Source organism: Elephantulus edwardii, unplaced genomic scaffold, assembly GCF_000299155.1.
Source record: "Elephantulus edwardii isolate Elephantulus edwardi_28Jun2011 unplaced genomic scaffold, EleEdw1.0 scaffold00027, whole genome shotgun sequence".
NCBI classification, from domain to species: Eukaryota; Metazoa; Chordata; class Mammalia; order Macroscelidea; family Macroscelididae; genus Elephantulus; species Elephantulus edwardii.
The window spans coordinates 12,651,950-12,665,217 of NW_006399777.1; the positions used below are offsets into that span (position 1 = coordinate 12,651,950).

At 46.0% G+C, this 13,268-nt stretch overlaps 1 protein-coding gene across 1 annotated transcript in view; it reads left to right on the forward strand.

Moving 5' to 3' along the window:
* Window positions 1-13,268, forward strand: part of DZIP1L (DAZ interacting zinc finger protein 1-like) — a 55,711-nt gene that overhangs the window by 15,563 nt on the left and 26,880 nt on the right. Inside the window, exons 5-8 of the mRNA XM_006883414.1 lie at window positions 2,825-2,953; window positions 6,003-6,065; window positions 8,158-8,298; window positions 12,230-12,260. Of these exons, the coding sequence (XP_006883476.1) occupies window positions 2,825-2,953; window positions 6,003-6,065; window positions 8,158-8,298; window positions 12,230-12,260 (364 nt within the window). The remainder of the gene's footprint in view (window positions 1-2,824; window positions 2,954-6,002; window positions 6,066-8,157; window positions 8,299-12,229; window positions 12,261-13,268) is intronic.

A 13,268-nucleotide genomic window follows, 5' to 3' on the forward strand; every position in this document is an offset into this window, starting at 1 on the left:
CAAAATAGCAAAATTTAACAGAACAGCAAGCAACAAATGCTGGCGAGGTTGTGGAGAAACTGGAACCCTGATTCACTGTTGGTGGGAGTGTAAAATAGCGCACAGTTTCTGTTGAATAGCGAGGACTGTTTCTTTTTCATTTGCATATATCTATCTGTCTATCTATCTATCTATCTATCTATCTATCTATCTATCTATCTATCTATCTATCTATCTCCTCCTGCTCCCTCCTTCCATTCTGTAATGCATGTCTTATTCCAGACTGTTAATTGCATTACTCATAATGTATCATTGTCCATTCATTTCACAGTGACCTTTATTTCACCCATTCCAATACAGTGTTCCTTATTTATCCAGTCTTTTCCTGATTTCCATGCCACCCCCACCCCGATAACCCTCCTATTTTTATAACAGTGGCCTTTTCCAGTATTTGTCCTTTTGTGACTGAGGTATTTCACTCAGCATAATGTCCTCTAGACTCATCCATGTCATGTAGTATTTTATAAGTTCTTCAGTTTTTCAATGTCAAGTAATACTCCATTGTGTGAATGTACCATAGTTTCTCTAACCATACATTCATTTAATGAATATATGGGTTCCTTCTATCTCTTTGCTTTTGTGAAAAACAATGCAGTAAACACGAGTGTGCCTACATCTGTTTGTGTCCCCTCCCTCATTTCTTCAGGGTCTAATTCTAGTAGTAGAATAGCTGGATCAAAGGGTATTTCTTTTTTCCATCTTTTGAGGAAACCTCGGACTGCCTTCCATAGTGATCGTACCATTTTACACTCCCACCATCAGTGCATGAGAATTCCAATCTCTCTGCAGGCTTGCCAATATTTGCTGTTTTGTTGAACTTTGCCCTTTTTTCCCCCGGGGTGAGATCATATCTCATTTCCCCATCTCTTTAAAAAAACGTAATTTGAATGAGAGTTTGCAAGAAATTGGCTTTTCATTCACTCATTAATACAGATTTATCTTCCCATGTCTTACCCCCTCCATTCCCGCATGAATGCCCTGTATCAGCTTGTTAGTTGCTTTATTCATGATGTCTAATTGCCATGATTTTTAGAATTACCTTCCTTTTACTCATTCCAATGCTGTGTTCCTTATCTCTCTGTTCTCATCCTGCCCACATTCTCCCACCTCCACTGCTCCGTTGTCTTCTTCACTTTATAAGAGGACTTATGTTATACCTAGCCCTTTGCAACTGAGTTAATTCACCCAACGTATTATCCAGGTTCACTCACATTGTATAGGGCTTCTTGAGAGCTTCATTTTTTAAAAAAAATATTTTTTTTTGTGTGTGTATACCATCAAATCAGATCTGACTGGTCCAGGAGGAGATTGACCCTCCTGCTCCAGCAGAGCATCTGGTGGATTCGAACCGCACACCTATGGGATTGCAGTGCACCTTCTTGCCACTAGGTCGCCAGAGCTTGCCAAGACCTTCATTGCTTTTCTGTGCTGTGTAATACTCCTTTGTGTGAATGTACTAGGCTCTACCCATTCCTTCATTTGTTGATGGGCACTCGGGCTGCTTCCATCTCTTTGCTTCTGTGAATAATGCTGCAGTAAACATGGGTGTGCGTGCATCTGTTTATGCCTTATGTCTGCTTCCTTTATCTCTAGATTCCAAGTAGAAGGATAGCTGTGGTGTTGGCTATTTCTGTCTTCACGACTGTTTGTCTTGTGTATTGTACACCTAACTCTTGCGTTTGGTGTCCTCTTGCTCCACTGACCCTTTATGCATTCTATACTATCCTTCTTTGTTTCTTGTGCTGGTTTTGACCCTGAAGTCTGTTTTATCTGAGCTCTAAGGAGAAGCAGTTGTTGTAGAGTCAGTTCCAACTCCTGGTCACCCCATGTGTGTCAGAATAGATATGTACTCTGTCGGATCTGCCTTGGAAGAGGTCGTGAGGAGTGCTCCCTAGAGACGAGCGTGGAGAAACTTTGTCTCATATACTTAGGACATGTTCCCAGGAGGGACCAGTCCCTGGAGAAGAGCCTCAGCAGGGCACCAGCAGAAGAGAAGATGACCCTCAAGGAGATAGATTGACACAGTGAGCTACCACAGGGCTCAAAGACAGCAGAGATTAGAGGGATGACTGGGGACAGGCTGGGGCCGGGCTCTGTTCTCTTACACGTACGCTTGTTGTGAGTTGAAGCTGACTTGATGGCACTTAACAACAACAGTAAACACAAGATTTCCAAGGACTGATTTTTTAGAAGTGAGTTGCTGGATCTTTTCTTCTGAGGTCTCTATTCTCTGCGTGGACTTGACCCTCCCACCAACTGTGGTCAGCTGTCAAATGCGTTAGGTGTTTGCAGCGTGCAGAATCTCAGGAAAAGGGGAGTGCTTGTGTGTGTGTGTGTGTGTGTGTGTGTGTGTGTGTATACCTTTGTAGGCCTGTAGTTACTTACGGTGTGAGGCTGAACACTGTGACACTGTTGTGTCAAATGCGTTAATGGTTGGCTACCCAAGGCGGACAGAGAGTGGGGTGGAGCTCCCCGATTAAACCAAGCTTGGAAGGAGGAGTGGCATCCACTTCCGTAATAGCTTGCCTCTGGAAACCCTATGAACCTGGAGAGAGGATGAAAGGCACCCAAGTGTCGAGGACTCTCCTTCATAGGGTCGCCATGAGTCGCCTGCGACTCGACGGCACTTAACAACAACAACAACAACAACAACAACAACAACAACAACCAACAACAGTTAGGGAGATTGAACTGGAGACTCCCGGGTTCAAGTGTGCGCTCTGAAACAGCTCAGGGCAACCGAAGCAGATGTCCATCTAAATAAACTGTGTCTTGGTCTTTGTAGAAACTGCAGGCATTGCAGTCCCAGGGGGTGAAAGAGTCCCACCTTGGGTCCCTGAGGGACGAGGAATCTGAGGAGAGACTCAGGCAGTCACAGGAGCTCCAGGCCCTGAGGGAGAAGATGGAGATGCAGGTGAGCTGACGCCCCGCGCTTGTCTTCCCAGATGTGGCCAAGAGGCTTTTGTCCAGCCACGCCTCTTCATTTTGCTGTGTCGGTTTAGGGAAGTTCTGCCGTGCATATGCGGGACACCAGCTTCATCTCAGGGTCTTCTTCAAAACTCATATAACTGAGCCTCCTGCTTGACCCCTTGGCCCCCATTCTGATGCAGTCAGCTCTTGGAGAGTGTGGGAGTCCCGTGACCTGGACAGTATTTGGGATGTGTTCAGTTGCAGAATGAAGAAAGTGGTGAGCTGTAGTATTTGCCAATTCCCATGGTGTAACTATTCCCACCGAGGGGACTCCAAGCTGCCGGTCCACGACCGCTGTGTATAGAGTGGCTCTTACGCATGGTGGCTTCAGTCTCCACGGGATGACTGAGCCGCCTTCATTTGTGTGCGGGACACTTCCCTGGCTGATTCACTCTTCACAGTGACAGGGAAGGACCGTGGGCACAGCCAGTGAATTATGTTGCAGCTTCTGTTCCCAAGTTTGCCGAGAAGGGAGCTTAATGTGGGGCTACTGACTATCAGGTGTTTCCAATGCTTGATGTCTCACAAGTTCCACATTTTGGAAAGGTGGTTGTTCATGAATTGTGTTCCCATCATTGACCTACGTTTCTTGTTGTATTGTGGATTTCCTTGTGTAAGGCATGAACTCACTTGTTTTGGTTAAACTATTTTCCTTCATTTTTAGGATTTCCACCGCTTTCTCATGAGTTTGTAAAAAAATTGTTTTTATGGATTAGAATTACAGAATCATCTGTGTTCTCTTTGTGGGCTTACCTACCTTATGAATGAAAAATAAAATCCGTGTTTTTTTGTTTGCTGATTTAATGACCTTAGTTTTGGGTGTGGGTTTTTTGCTTTTGCTTTTTTTTTTTTTTTAGTTTTTTTCCAAGTAATTTCCCGTGAAAGTAGGTTTTCTTTAAAAAATAATTTATGATGGTTTGGTGAAAGTTTATAAAACAAATTACGCTCCTGATTAAATTTCTTTACTTAAAGATCAGTGACTTTTGTAACATTCTCCACATTGTATCAAGATTTTCATTATTTCTCTTTGCTCTGACCCCATTAATCTACAATTGAGTTTCTCCACCTCACTTACACTCTTCCTGGTGACATAGTGTATAATATTTGACTGCTAACTAGGAGGTTGGCAGTTTGAATCCCAACAGCTGCCCTGAGAGAGAGGGTGGACAGTGTCCTCCCATAAGGACTTGCAGCCTCAGAAACTGAGTAGAGAAGTCCTGTGAGTCGGTATTGGCTCTGTGTGGTTCGATTTAATGTCTGAAAAGCCACGTTCCTTTTGTCCCTCTTCCTGGTAACCACTAAAGAATATTGATTTCTCTATGCACAACTTGGGGGAGCTCTGGTGGCCTACTGGCAAGAAGCTGTGCTGCAACCCTGAAGGCACGCAGTTCAAGGCTACCATCTGCTTCACGGGAAAAGGAAGGGCAATCTCCTCCCGTGAGATTAACCGCCTCTGAAAAACCACTGGAAGGTCAGCTCTGTGTCGGTTCTGACTCTATGATACACAGCAACAACGTGCACCATTTATTTTTTGTCTTTTAATAAACGTAGGTCATATTTTTCCTTTTGTTACTGACATATTTCACTCAGCGCAATGTGCTCCAGATTCATCCATACATTGTGTGAATCCAGTATTCTTTTTTGTTTTGTTTTTCCTGTTTATTATTATTATTATTATTTATATGTGTGTGTATACCATCAAATCTGATCTGACTGGTACAGGAGGAGATTGTCCCTCCTCCAGCAGAGCATCTGGTGGATTCGAACCGCACACCTCTGGGATTGCAGTTCAGCTTCTTGCCACTAGGCCACCAGAGCTCGCCTGTATTCAGTATTCTCGATAGCCTTGTAGTGTTCCATTGTGTGTTCGTGCTGCCTTTTGTTGATCCGTTCATCCATTGGTGGACACATGGGTTGTTCTTCTGTTTTTACTGTTGTGAATAATGCTGCACTGAGCTGAGGTGTGTATATCTTCTATTTTATGTTAAAATCGTCAACCTCTGGGAGCAGTAGTCACCCCACTCAGTCAGGACTTGTTTCAGTGTTGTTGTTGTTAGGTGCTGTTGAGTTAACTCTGACTCATCGTGTATGGACAGCAGATCTAAGCCTTGCCCTATCCTGCATGACCTCTCATGTCCAAACCCATCGTGACAGTCAAGTCCATCTAGTTGAAGGTCTTCCTCTTTTACTCCAGCCTTCCACTTTCCGCAGCATGGTGTTTTCCCCCAAATACTGGTTCCTCCTGGGAATATGCCCAAAGTAAGTGAGAGTTCCAAATTATTGAGGAGTAGTGATGTCAGTTTGAAGACTAAGGCATGTCTGATACAGGCCATGGACTTTCTAATTACTAGCTATGCATTTGAGAGCTGGACAGTGAGTAAAGATGACAGAAGAAGAATTGACACCTTTGAGCGGTGATGTTGGAGAAGAGCACTGAACTTTCCATGGATGGCCAAGAGGACAAGCAGATATGTCTTGGAGAGGATGCAGCCGCAGTGCTATTTGGAGGCAAGAATGATGAGACTTTGCCTCACATACTTTGGGCATGTTAAGAGGAGCTATTACTTGGAGAAGGACGTGATGCTGGGAAGGGTGGAGGGTCGGCAAAGGAGAGGAAGACCCTCAACCAGGTGGATCGACACGGGGACTGCCGCAATGGGCTCTTGAGTGTCAGAAAGGGTGAGGATGGCGCAGGATAGAGAAGGGTTCATTCAGATCTTTTGTTCACAGGGTTGCTATGAGTCGTGCTAGACTGGATGGCATCTAACACCAAGTAAGACAAAGCGTCACCATTCTTGCCTCTGAGAAGCACTTCCTTTACGCCCCCCCAGCCATGTCACCATGACTACGTTTCCATGTCCCCTCACGCCGTGTGAGCTGGCTGTCCTTTCTCACTGCTGTTTGCCTTATCATGAACCAGGGCTTGTCTTATCTCTGTAGCCTTATCCTATGCTTTGATGGAATGACTTTGATCAACTTTTCATCTTTTCCAGAAAATGGAGTGGAAGAGGAAGATGAAGGAACTGCAGGAAGCCCACGCGGCTCAGAGGAGGGAGGTAACTAACTGCTGCAGGGAGGTTGGGGTGGGGGCGCTTGGTTTCTGTCAGCACCTCTCCTAATTCAATACTTCCCCATCACCACACCCTCCAACATGGCAGGGACTGTTCTGCTGGCATCGTTCCTGATTCCTGATCCCCGTTGATGCCTCAAAGTGGTCAGCTGCCCAGCCATTGGTCTTCTTGGCCAGAATCGGGGACCTCTAAGCCTTGTCTTCTGAACCTAAAACCTCCATTACTCTGCAGTCCCCCTCAGGCCCTCTTAGAAGGGTTGGACTATAGATCGGAGAGGAATAGTCCAGGCATTTTTGCTTTGAACCCTTCCTTGAAGGAAAGAAGATGACTGTGGACTTAGTTCAGGGGGAGCTCAAAGTGAAGGACTAGGACATTGAGGTCCCTTAATAGCGGATGACAGGCCTCAGATGAAAGCAAATAGCTTTTGAAAAATGCCCTGGTAGAGATGGTAGAAAATTGAGGAAGACATGGACTTGAGTCCCAGGTTCGGCCCACAGAAAGCCGGGCAGGTCGAAATGTTTCCCTCAGAGCCTGGCACGTGGTAGCTGGCCCCATTCCAGCATAGGGACTCACACTAGTTTTATTCACAAGGTGAAAAACACTCCCTAACCTATTAAAAAAGATAAGAAACATTAGTTTGGTCCCTAAAGCATAAGTAGTTGTTATTATGTGCCGTCGAGTTGCCTGCGACTCATAGCGACCCCCAAGTATAACAGCCCTAAGTCTTGCTTTCACCTGTGCCAATCTCACTGTCTCTGACACACCTACTCCGATTACCCCAGTCACTGAATCAGTCCACCTCACTGAGGGGTCTTCCTCTCCTGTGCTGTCCCTCCACACTCCCAAGCATGACGTCCTTCTCCAAGGACTGGTCCCTCCTTGCAACATGCCCAAAGTATGTCACATGAAGATTCTGAATCCTTGCCTTCAAGGAGCAGCCTGGTTTAACCATCTCTCAGATGAACCTGTTCATTTTCTTAGCAGTCCATGGTATATTCAATACTCTTCTCCAGCACCACAGCTCAAAATGCATCGGTTTTCCTTGTGTCATCCATAGTCATTGTTCAGTTCTCTGACATATAGCAAGTGATTGCAAAGACCATGGCCTGTATCCAGAGAGACACCGTTGCTCTTCAGTACTTTGGAGAGGTCCCTAACAGCAGACTTTCCCATCGCGATACATATTTTAATTTCCTGGCTGCTGGTGCTAAGAGTGTTGACTGTGGAGCCAAGCAAACGTTAAAATTTCAATCTCTTCACCATCTATCGTCATACTGCCATTTGGCCCAGTGGTGAAAATCTTTATTTTCTTGATATTGAGCCTCAATCCATATTGAAGGCTGTAGTCTTTGACCCTCTGCAGCAGGCGCTTCAGGTCCTCCTCAGTTTCAGCAAGCAGGGTTGTGTCATCCGCGTAACGCAGATTATTGATGAATCATCCTCCAACCCTGATGCCACATTTCTCCTCATAGAGCCCATCCTCCTGGATAATCTGTTGTGCATATAGATTGAAAACGTGTGGAGATAGGACACATCCCTGGTGTACACCCTTCCCAGTTTTAAGCCATGCAGTGTTTCCTTGCTCTGTTTCTGATGACTGCCTCAAAACATAAGAGACATTTTTTAAAATATTTTTTAAAACCCCCAACGACATCACCCATATTGTCCCTGTCTCCCTGTCCTCAGAAAATGTACCACAGGTGAACATTTTTACTGTTGGTTTTTGTCTCATTTTCTCACCGTTTTTAAATCTTCTTGATGTCTTTTTACCCACCAACAGCCACTGTATGACGTTTTAATGACTCTAGTTTACCTGGCTACCCTTAAGTGGACGGTCACCCCTGCTGGCGAGCCCTTTCTGGCCTGGTCTGGGCATCAATTTTTGTTTCTTTTCAAGCAAATCTCAACATATCCAAGAACTTGAAGGCAGTTTGGTTAGACAGCTGCTGGGATCTGACTGTCCGCTCCACTGCTTCAGGGGAAACCCCAACAGCCTTTGCTTATAGGCGTGGGGCCTGCAGATACGGGGCGCTAAGAGACACCCGCAGATGTCTGACCACTGTCCTGTGTCCACCAGCTGCAGGAGGAGAATGAGAGGCTCCAGGCCTCTCTGTCCCAGGATCAGCGGAGAGCAGACGCCCAGACCAGGCACCAGATCAACGCCCTCCGTGCCCAGCTCCGCGAGCAGGCCAGGCTCATCGCCTCCCAGGACGAGATGGTAGGTGGACTCTTCGTGGATTCTTCTAGGCTCTTTGGCACTAGGAGTTCATCTGCTTCCACACTGAAGATATGTGTGTTTGCCTTCCTGGGGGGCTGGGTTGTCTCTGTTGTCAGAGACAATATTAAACACTCAGTATGTAGTTGGGTCCTTATTACCTCAGAAGGTGTGACTGCAGCCCTTAGCGGTGCACATCACCATCTCCCGTTTTCACTGGACAAATGACCGAGCTGGAGTTCAGGAGCTCCCAAGCCTTGCTCAAGGTCACAGAGGACACTCCCTAAGTGAGGAGGTGAGACTCCGTCTCAGCCAGGCAGGTGGGATGCGCGGCCTGAGGGTGTATGCACCATGTTCCCAGCTCTTAATTTCTTAGCCAATAACTTTTCCCATAAATTAACAACCTCTGAGGAGGTTTTTCAAGGCTCGCTTGTGCTGTTGATGGTTTAATGCTGGGGTAAATAATAAACTAAGTGCTGGCCAGTCCCTGAGCTTCTCCACAGGAGGAAAATAAGGCAGTGTCCTTCCGTAAAGGCGTACAGGTTCAGAAACCCAGTGGCGTGAGAATTGGTTGATGGCAGTGGGAGTTTTCAGGTGCTTTCAAAGGACTTAGCTCACTACGTGACCTCCTCTTGAAACTGCTTCCTGTGTCATTTTAAAAATTACTGTGCGGGGTGGGGGTGGGGGATTGTGCATCAATGAAGGAGTTTTTCTTTTGCTTTTCAAGAAGAGCGAACTAGGGGTGGGGGTGGGGAGAAAAGTTCAACAATGAATGAATGAATTCCAAAATCTCTGTAGATGTTCATTGAAATTAATCATCATCATCGTCATCATCACAAAAAACCCACCAAAAAACTGCCCCCCAAAATTACTGCTTATTCTCTGCCCAGCTCAGGTCAGCCACCCCTCGTGAGCCCTGTGTCTGTGGACGTGTTAAATCTTTCCCTACTTGGAATCCTTGTACGGTCTCAGGCCCTTGCCTGGTCTGACATCCACACCTCACAGACCAGCCTCCTCACAGCTGAGCTGGACTGAGGACCTGCTGTCACTGTCTGCTCTGTTTTCCTTCCCACCCTGGGCCTTTCTGTTCTCTTGGCCACACGTCACTCCATCAGCACATCGAAGCCACTTCTCTGCTGATTTACTTTTCATTTCTTTTCTCCCCACAACTCTTTGAGCCTCTGACGGCTGTGGCTAGCACAGGTCCAGCTGGAAAATTTCCTCCCTCTATTACGATTGGGATTGTGATATGCAGTTAGTCCATTTAAGAAACCGTTTCATCGATTAACAGAATAGGCTAATAGGGATTTATTTTTTTATTGTAAGAAGTAGACCGGCCCTGGGCTCTGCTTGTTATTGTTGTTTTTATGTGCTGTTGACTCAGAACGGACTCACAGTGGACCCTCCAGTGGGTTCTCAGAGGCTATAAATCGCACAGGAAGGGATGGCAGAGCATCTCCGGCAGAGCAGCCAGTGGATTCGAACCTGGTGCCTTTTGGCTCGGCTGCGTGAATCCACATTCTGTCTTTTTTTTTTTTAACCCCACCATCTTTCATGCGTCTACTGTTGTTCTAACACTTGGCTTCTCAGACTTGTGAGATTGCTTTCGGAAGCACCAAGAACCTCAATCACGTTTGAGGAAAAAAGTTGATTGAGAAAAAGGACCCCTTCCCAAAACTTTAGCTTGTCTTTTATTGGTCAGATTGTATTCCAGGGACAACTTTACCTAAAAGGAAAGCTGCGAAAAATGAGTAATTGCTTGTATTGTCTCTAGGGTAGAGAGAAAAGGAGCTTTGGTATCATTACATGTAACGCATTGGGCTTCTAACAGGAAGGTTGCTGGTTCAAGTCCACCAGTGGCTCCCAGGAGGCAAGATGGGTGGGCTGTGTAAACATTTATTTTATTTATTTATTTTTTAAACATTTATAATCTTAGAAACCCAGTGGAGGGTTGCCCTGAGTTGAAATGAGCTCGAGAGCTGGTTTAGTGTTAGTGGTTTTGTGGGCGGAGCAGAGGCAGACAAGGGAGGGAACAGCTGGGAGTGGACATTGGACGAGGACGTGATGGAATGGGGATCTTCACTGTGGGACACGGTAAGTAACCAAAAGCCCCTCAAGCTGGAATTGGTTGTGAGGATGTGCAGGGCACTTACCGCAGGACAGCAGCTGAGCCCAGGAAGAAACTGGGCCCAGAGACAGGAATTGGCCGGGAGTTTCCCTCTGCTTGGTCTCTGTTTATTTGTTTTCTTCTTTTTCTTTTGTGGTGCCTTTTTTACTTGGAAGATTTACTTCCTCTCCTTCCCTGTTCCACGTGGCAAAACAGACAACCCATCTCAGAAAGCAAACCTTTAGGCTCCTCATTGCCGCTAACTTTAAATGCCCCATATTATTTTAAATATTTTTTAACACAACATTTTTTTACAGCATATTCTTCCCATTTAATTTCCCCCCCGTTCATTGTTGCACATTTTCCTCCCTGCCTACTGCTTCCCCTCAGTTCACTTTTCTCTTTGAAAAGAAAAAAAAAATTCTTTCATTGTTATACAATCCCCTCCCAAGTCCACAGTCCACTTACTAAGCATTTCTTTTTCTGGAATCTTGTCATGAAAATAATACCTAATCATATATTCCTTTTAAACAGTTCTCTCCCTCATCTGTTTCAATGCAGTATACATTATTTATCCCCTCTTTTCTTAGATTCCCCCAACTCCAGTGTCAGTGGCACTATGCAGTATTTGTCCTTTTGTGACTGAGATATTTCACTCAGTATAATGTCCTCCAGGGTCACCCATTTTGAATAATTCATGAGTTCCTTCCTTCTTTTTCTTTTTTCTTTATTTTTATTATTTTTAATTTGGTGTGCCATCAAATTGGATCCAACTGGCACAGGAGGAGTTTGCCCCTCCTTCTCCAGCAGAGTCTCTGGTGGATTCGAACCATGCACCTTTGGGATTGCAGTGCAGATTCTAAGTTCCTTGTTTTTCAGTGCAGCATAGTATTCCATTGTGTGAATATACCACGGCTTCTCTATCCATTAGTTTGTTGATGGGCACTTGGGTTGTTTCCAGCTCTTTGCTATTGTGAAAAAAGCCGCAATAAACATGGGTGTGCATGTTATCTGCCTGGGTGGCAGTTACGGTTTCTTTGGGGTATATTCCCAGTAGTGGAATTGCTGGGTCAAATAGTATTTCAATTTACAACTTTTTGAGAAAGCTCCATACAGCCTTCCGTAACAGTTGTACCATTTTACACTCCCGCCAATAGTGAATAAGTGTTCCAGTTTCTCTGTAACCTCACCAGCATTTGTTGTCTGAATGTCCCATATATATTCTTGGCCTAGTTCTGGGCTGTCATTGATGGCTGTGTGTGTGTGTGTGTGTGTGTGTGTGTGTGTGTGTGTGTTCAAGGTGGCTGCTCCATCAGCATCCACGTGAGAAGAGGAAGGAAGAGGCAATTCCTGAGAAAGGGACTGAGCAGCGATCCCGCCAAAGTCTCCGTCCTCCTAGTACATGTGCCGTTTACCCTCCTTCCTCCTCATGGAGCACTCAGCTCTGACAGAGCGGGCCTCTGATAGGTTCTGATTAGAGTGGAAATCATTCATTTTCTCGGTGACACTCACTGGGTGCTGGGAATGAGGCTCCCACACAGCAAGCTACATCCTCAGAGGAGGGACCTGCTTGTTTCTCTCCCTGGGAGAAGACGGAGAATGAAGCTTCCTGGCTGCTTGTGGTCAGCACTGGTCCCTCCCTTCTCATACGCGGACAGCAGGAGGGGTGTGGTGGAGTGGAGTGAAACATCCAGAGCTCCTCTGCGTCCCGGTGGGTGCCATGGAAACCAAGTGTCCCCTCGTCACTGTCCTAAGCAGACCCACTACTCCGCATTCTGACAGTGTCCCCTGCTGCCTGTAACCCGCCCTTTCCATTTTTTTTTGCAGATTAAGTCCATGTCCCTCAGGAGAGTGGAGGGTAAGTCTCCTCTGGGGGTTTTTATCCACTTTAGTTATTTTCTTGGGTTACTCGTCCACCCCCCCTTTTACCCTGACCAAGGAATTTATAGGCTGAGGATTGGTGACAAAGGTCCCTGGGACGTGTGGTGTCTGAGATGAGGGAGGCAGAGAAGACATTTACTTGTAAATCAGACAGGACTCCAGCTTGGCATTTGCATCGAAGTCTTTACACACCACCAGTGGCATTTCTTGCCCAGCCTGCTCTTAGCTGCAGGGTGGAGGTGAGGAAGAGGAGGGAAGGGACTGCAGGAGGTGACTGATGGGCCAGGCCCTTTCTAATTCACAGTACCTGTGAGTCAGGTCTCAGAGAGGCTCCAACATTTATCACATTCCCAGGGTTTAGCAAGCTGACCTCCTATGCATATGGATGCAGCTGGTTTGGCGTGTCTGTTCCCCACCCCCCTTGAATATTCTCTCCAGGACTGGGGTGGAGTGATGGTGGTGGTGGAGGAGTGAAGTGTATGTAGAATGGTATCTACAGACAACTCAGTCACCCATGGTGGGCTTGTTTGGTGTTACTGCGTTGAGTACAACCAGTAGCGATCCTCTGCACAACAAATCAGAACCCTGCCCTATTCTGTGCCATCTTCACTGTCTCTGACGTACTTGAGTCGATTGAGTCACTATGTCAATCCATCTGGCAGGGACTTCCTCTCTTTCACCAACCTTTCACTTGTCTAACCATGATGTCCTTCTCCTAGGACTAGCTTCTTCTCCTAGCAACATACCCAAAATATGTGAGATGAAACTTTGTCATCTTTGCCTGCAAGGAGCACTCTGGCTGCACCTTCTCTAGGATGTATATATCTGTCTGTTCTTTTGACAGTCCATGCGCTATTCAGTACTCTTCCCCAAAACCTGAGCTCAAAGGTCTCCAACATTCATGCTCTGAGCATTCAGTGTTCCAGCTATTTTTATTTTATTTTTTAAATTATTTTTTTGTGTGTGTGTACCATCAAATCAGATC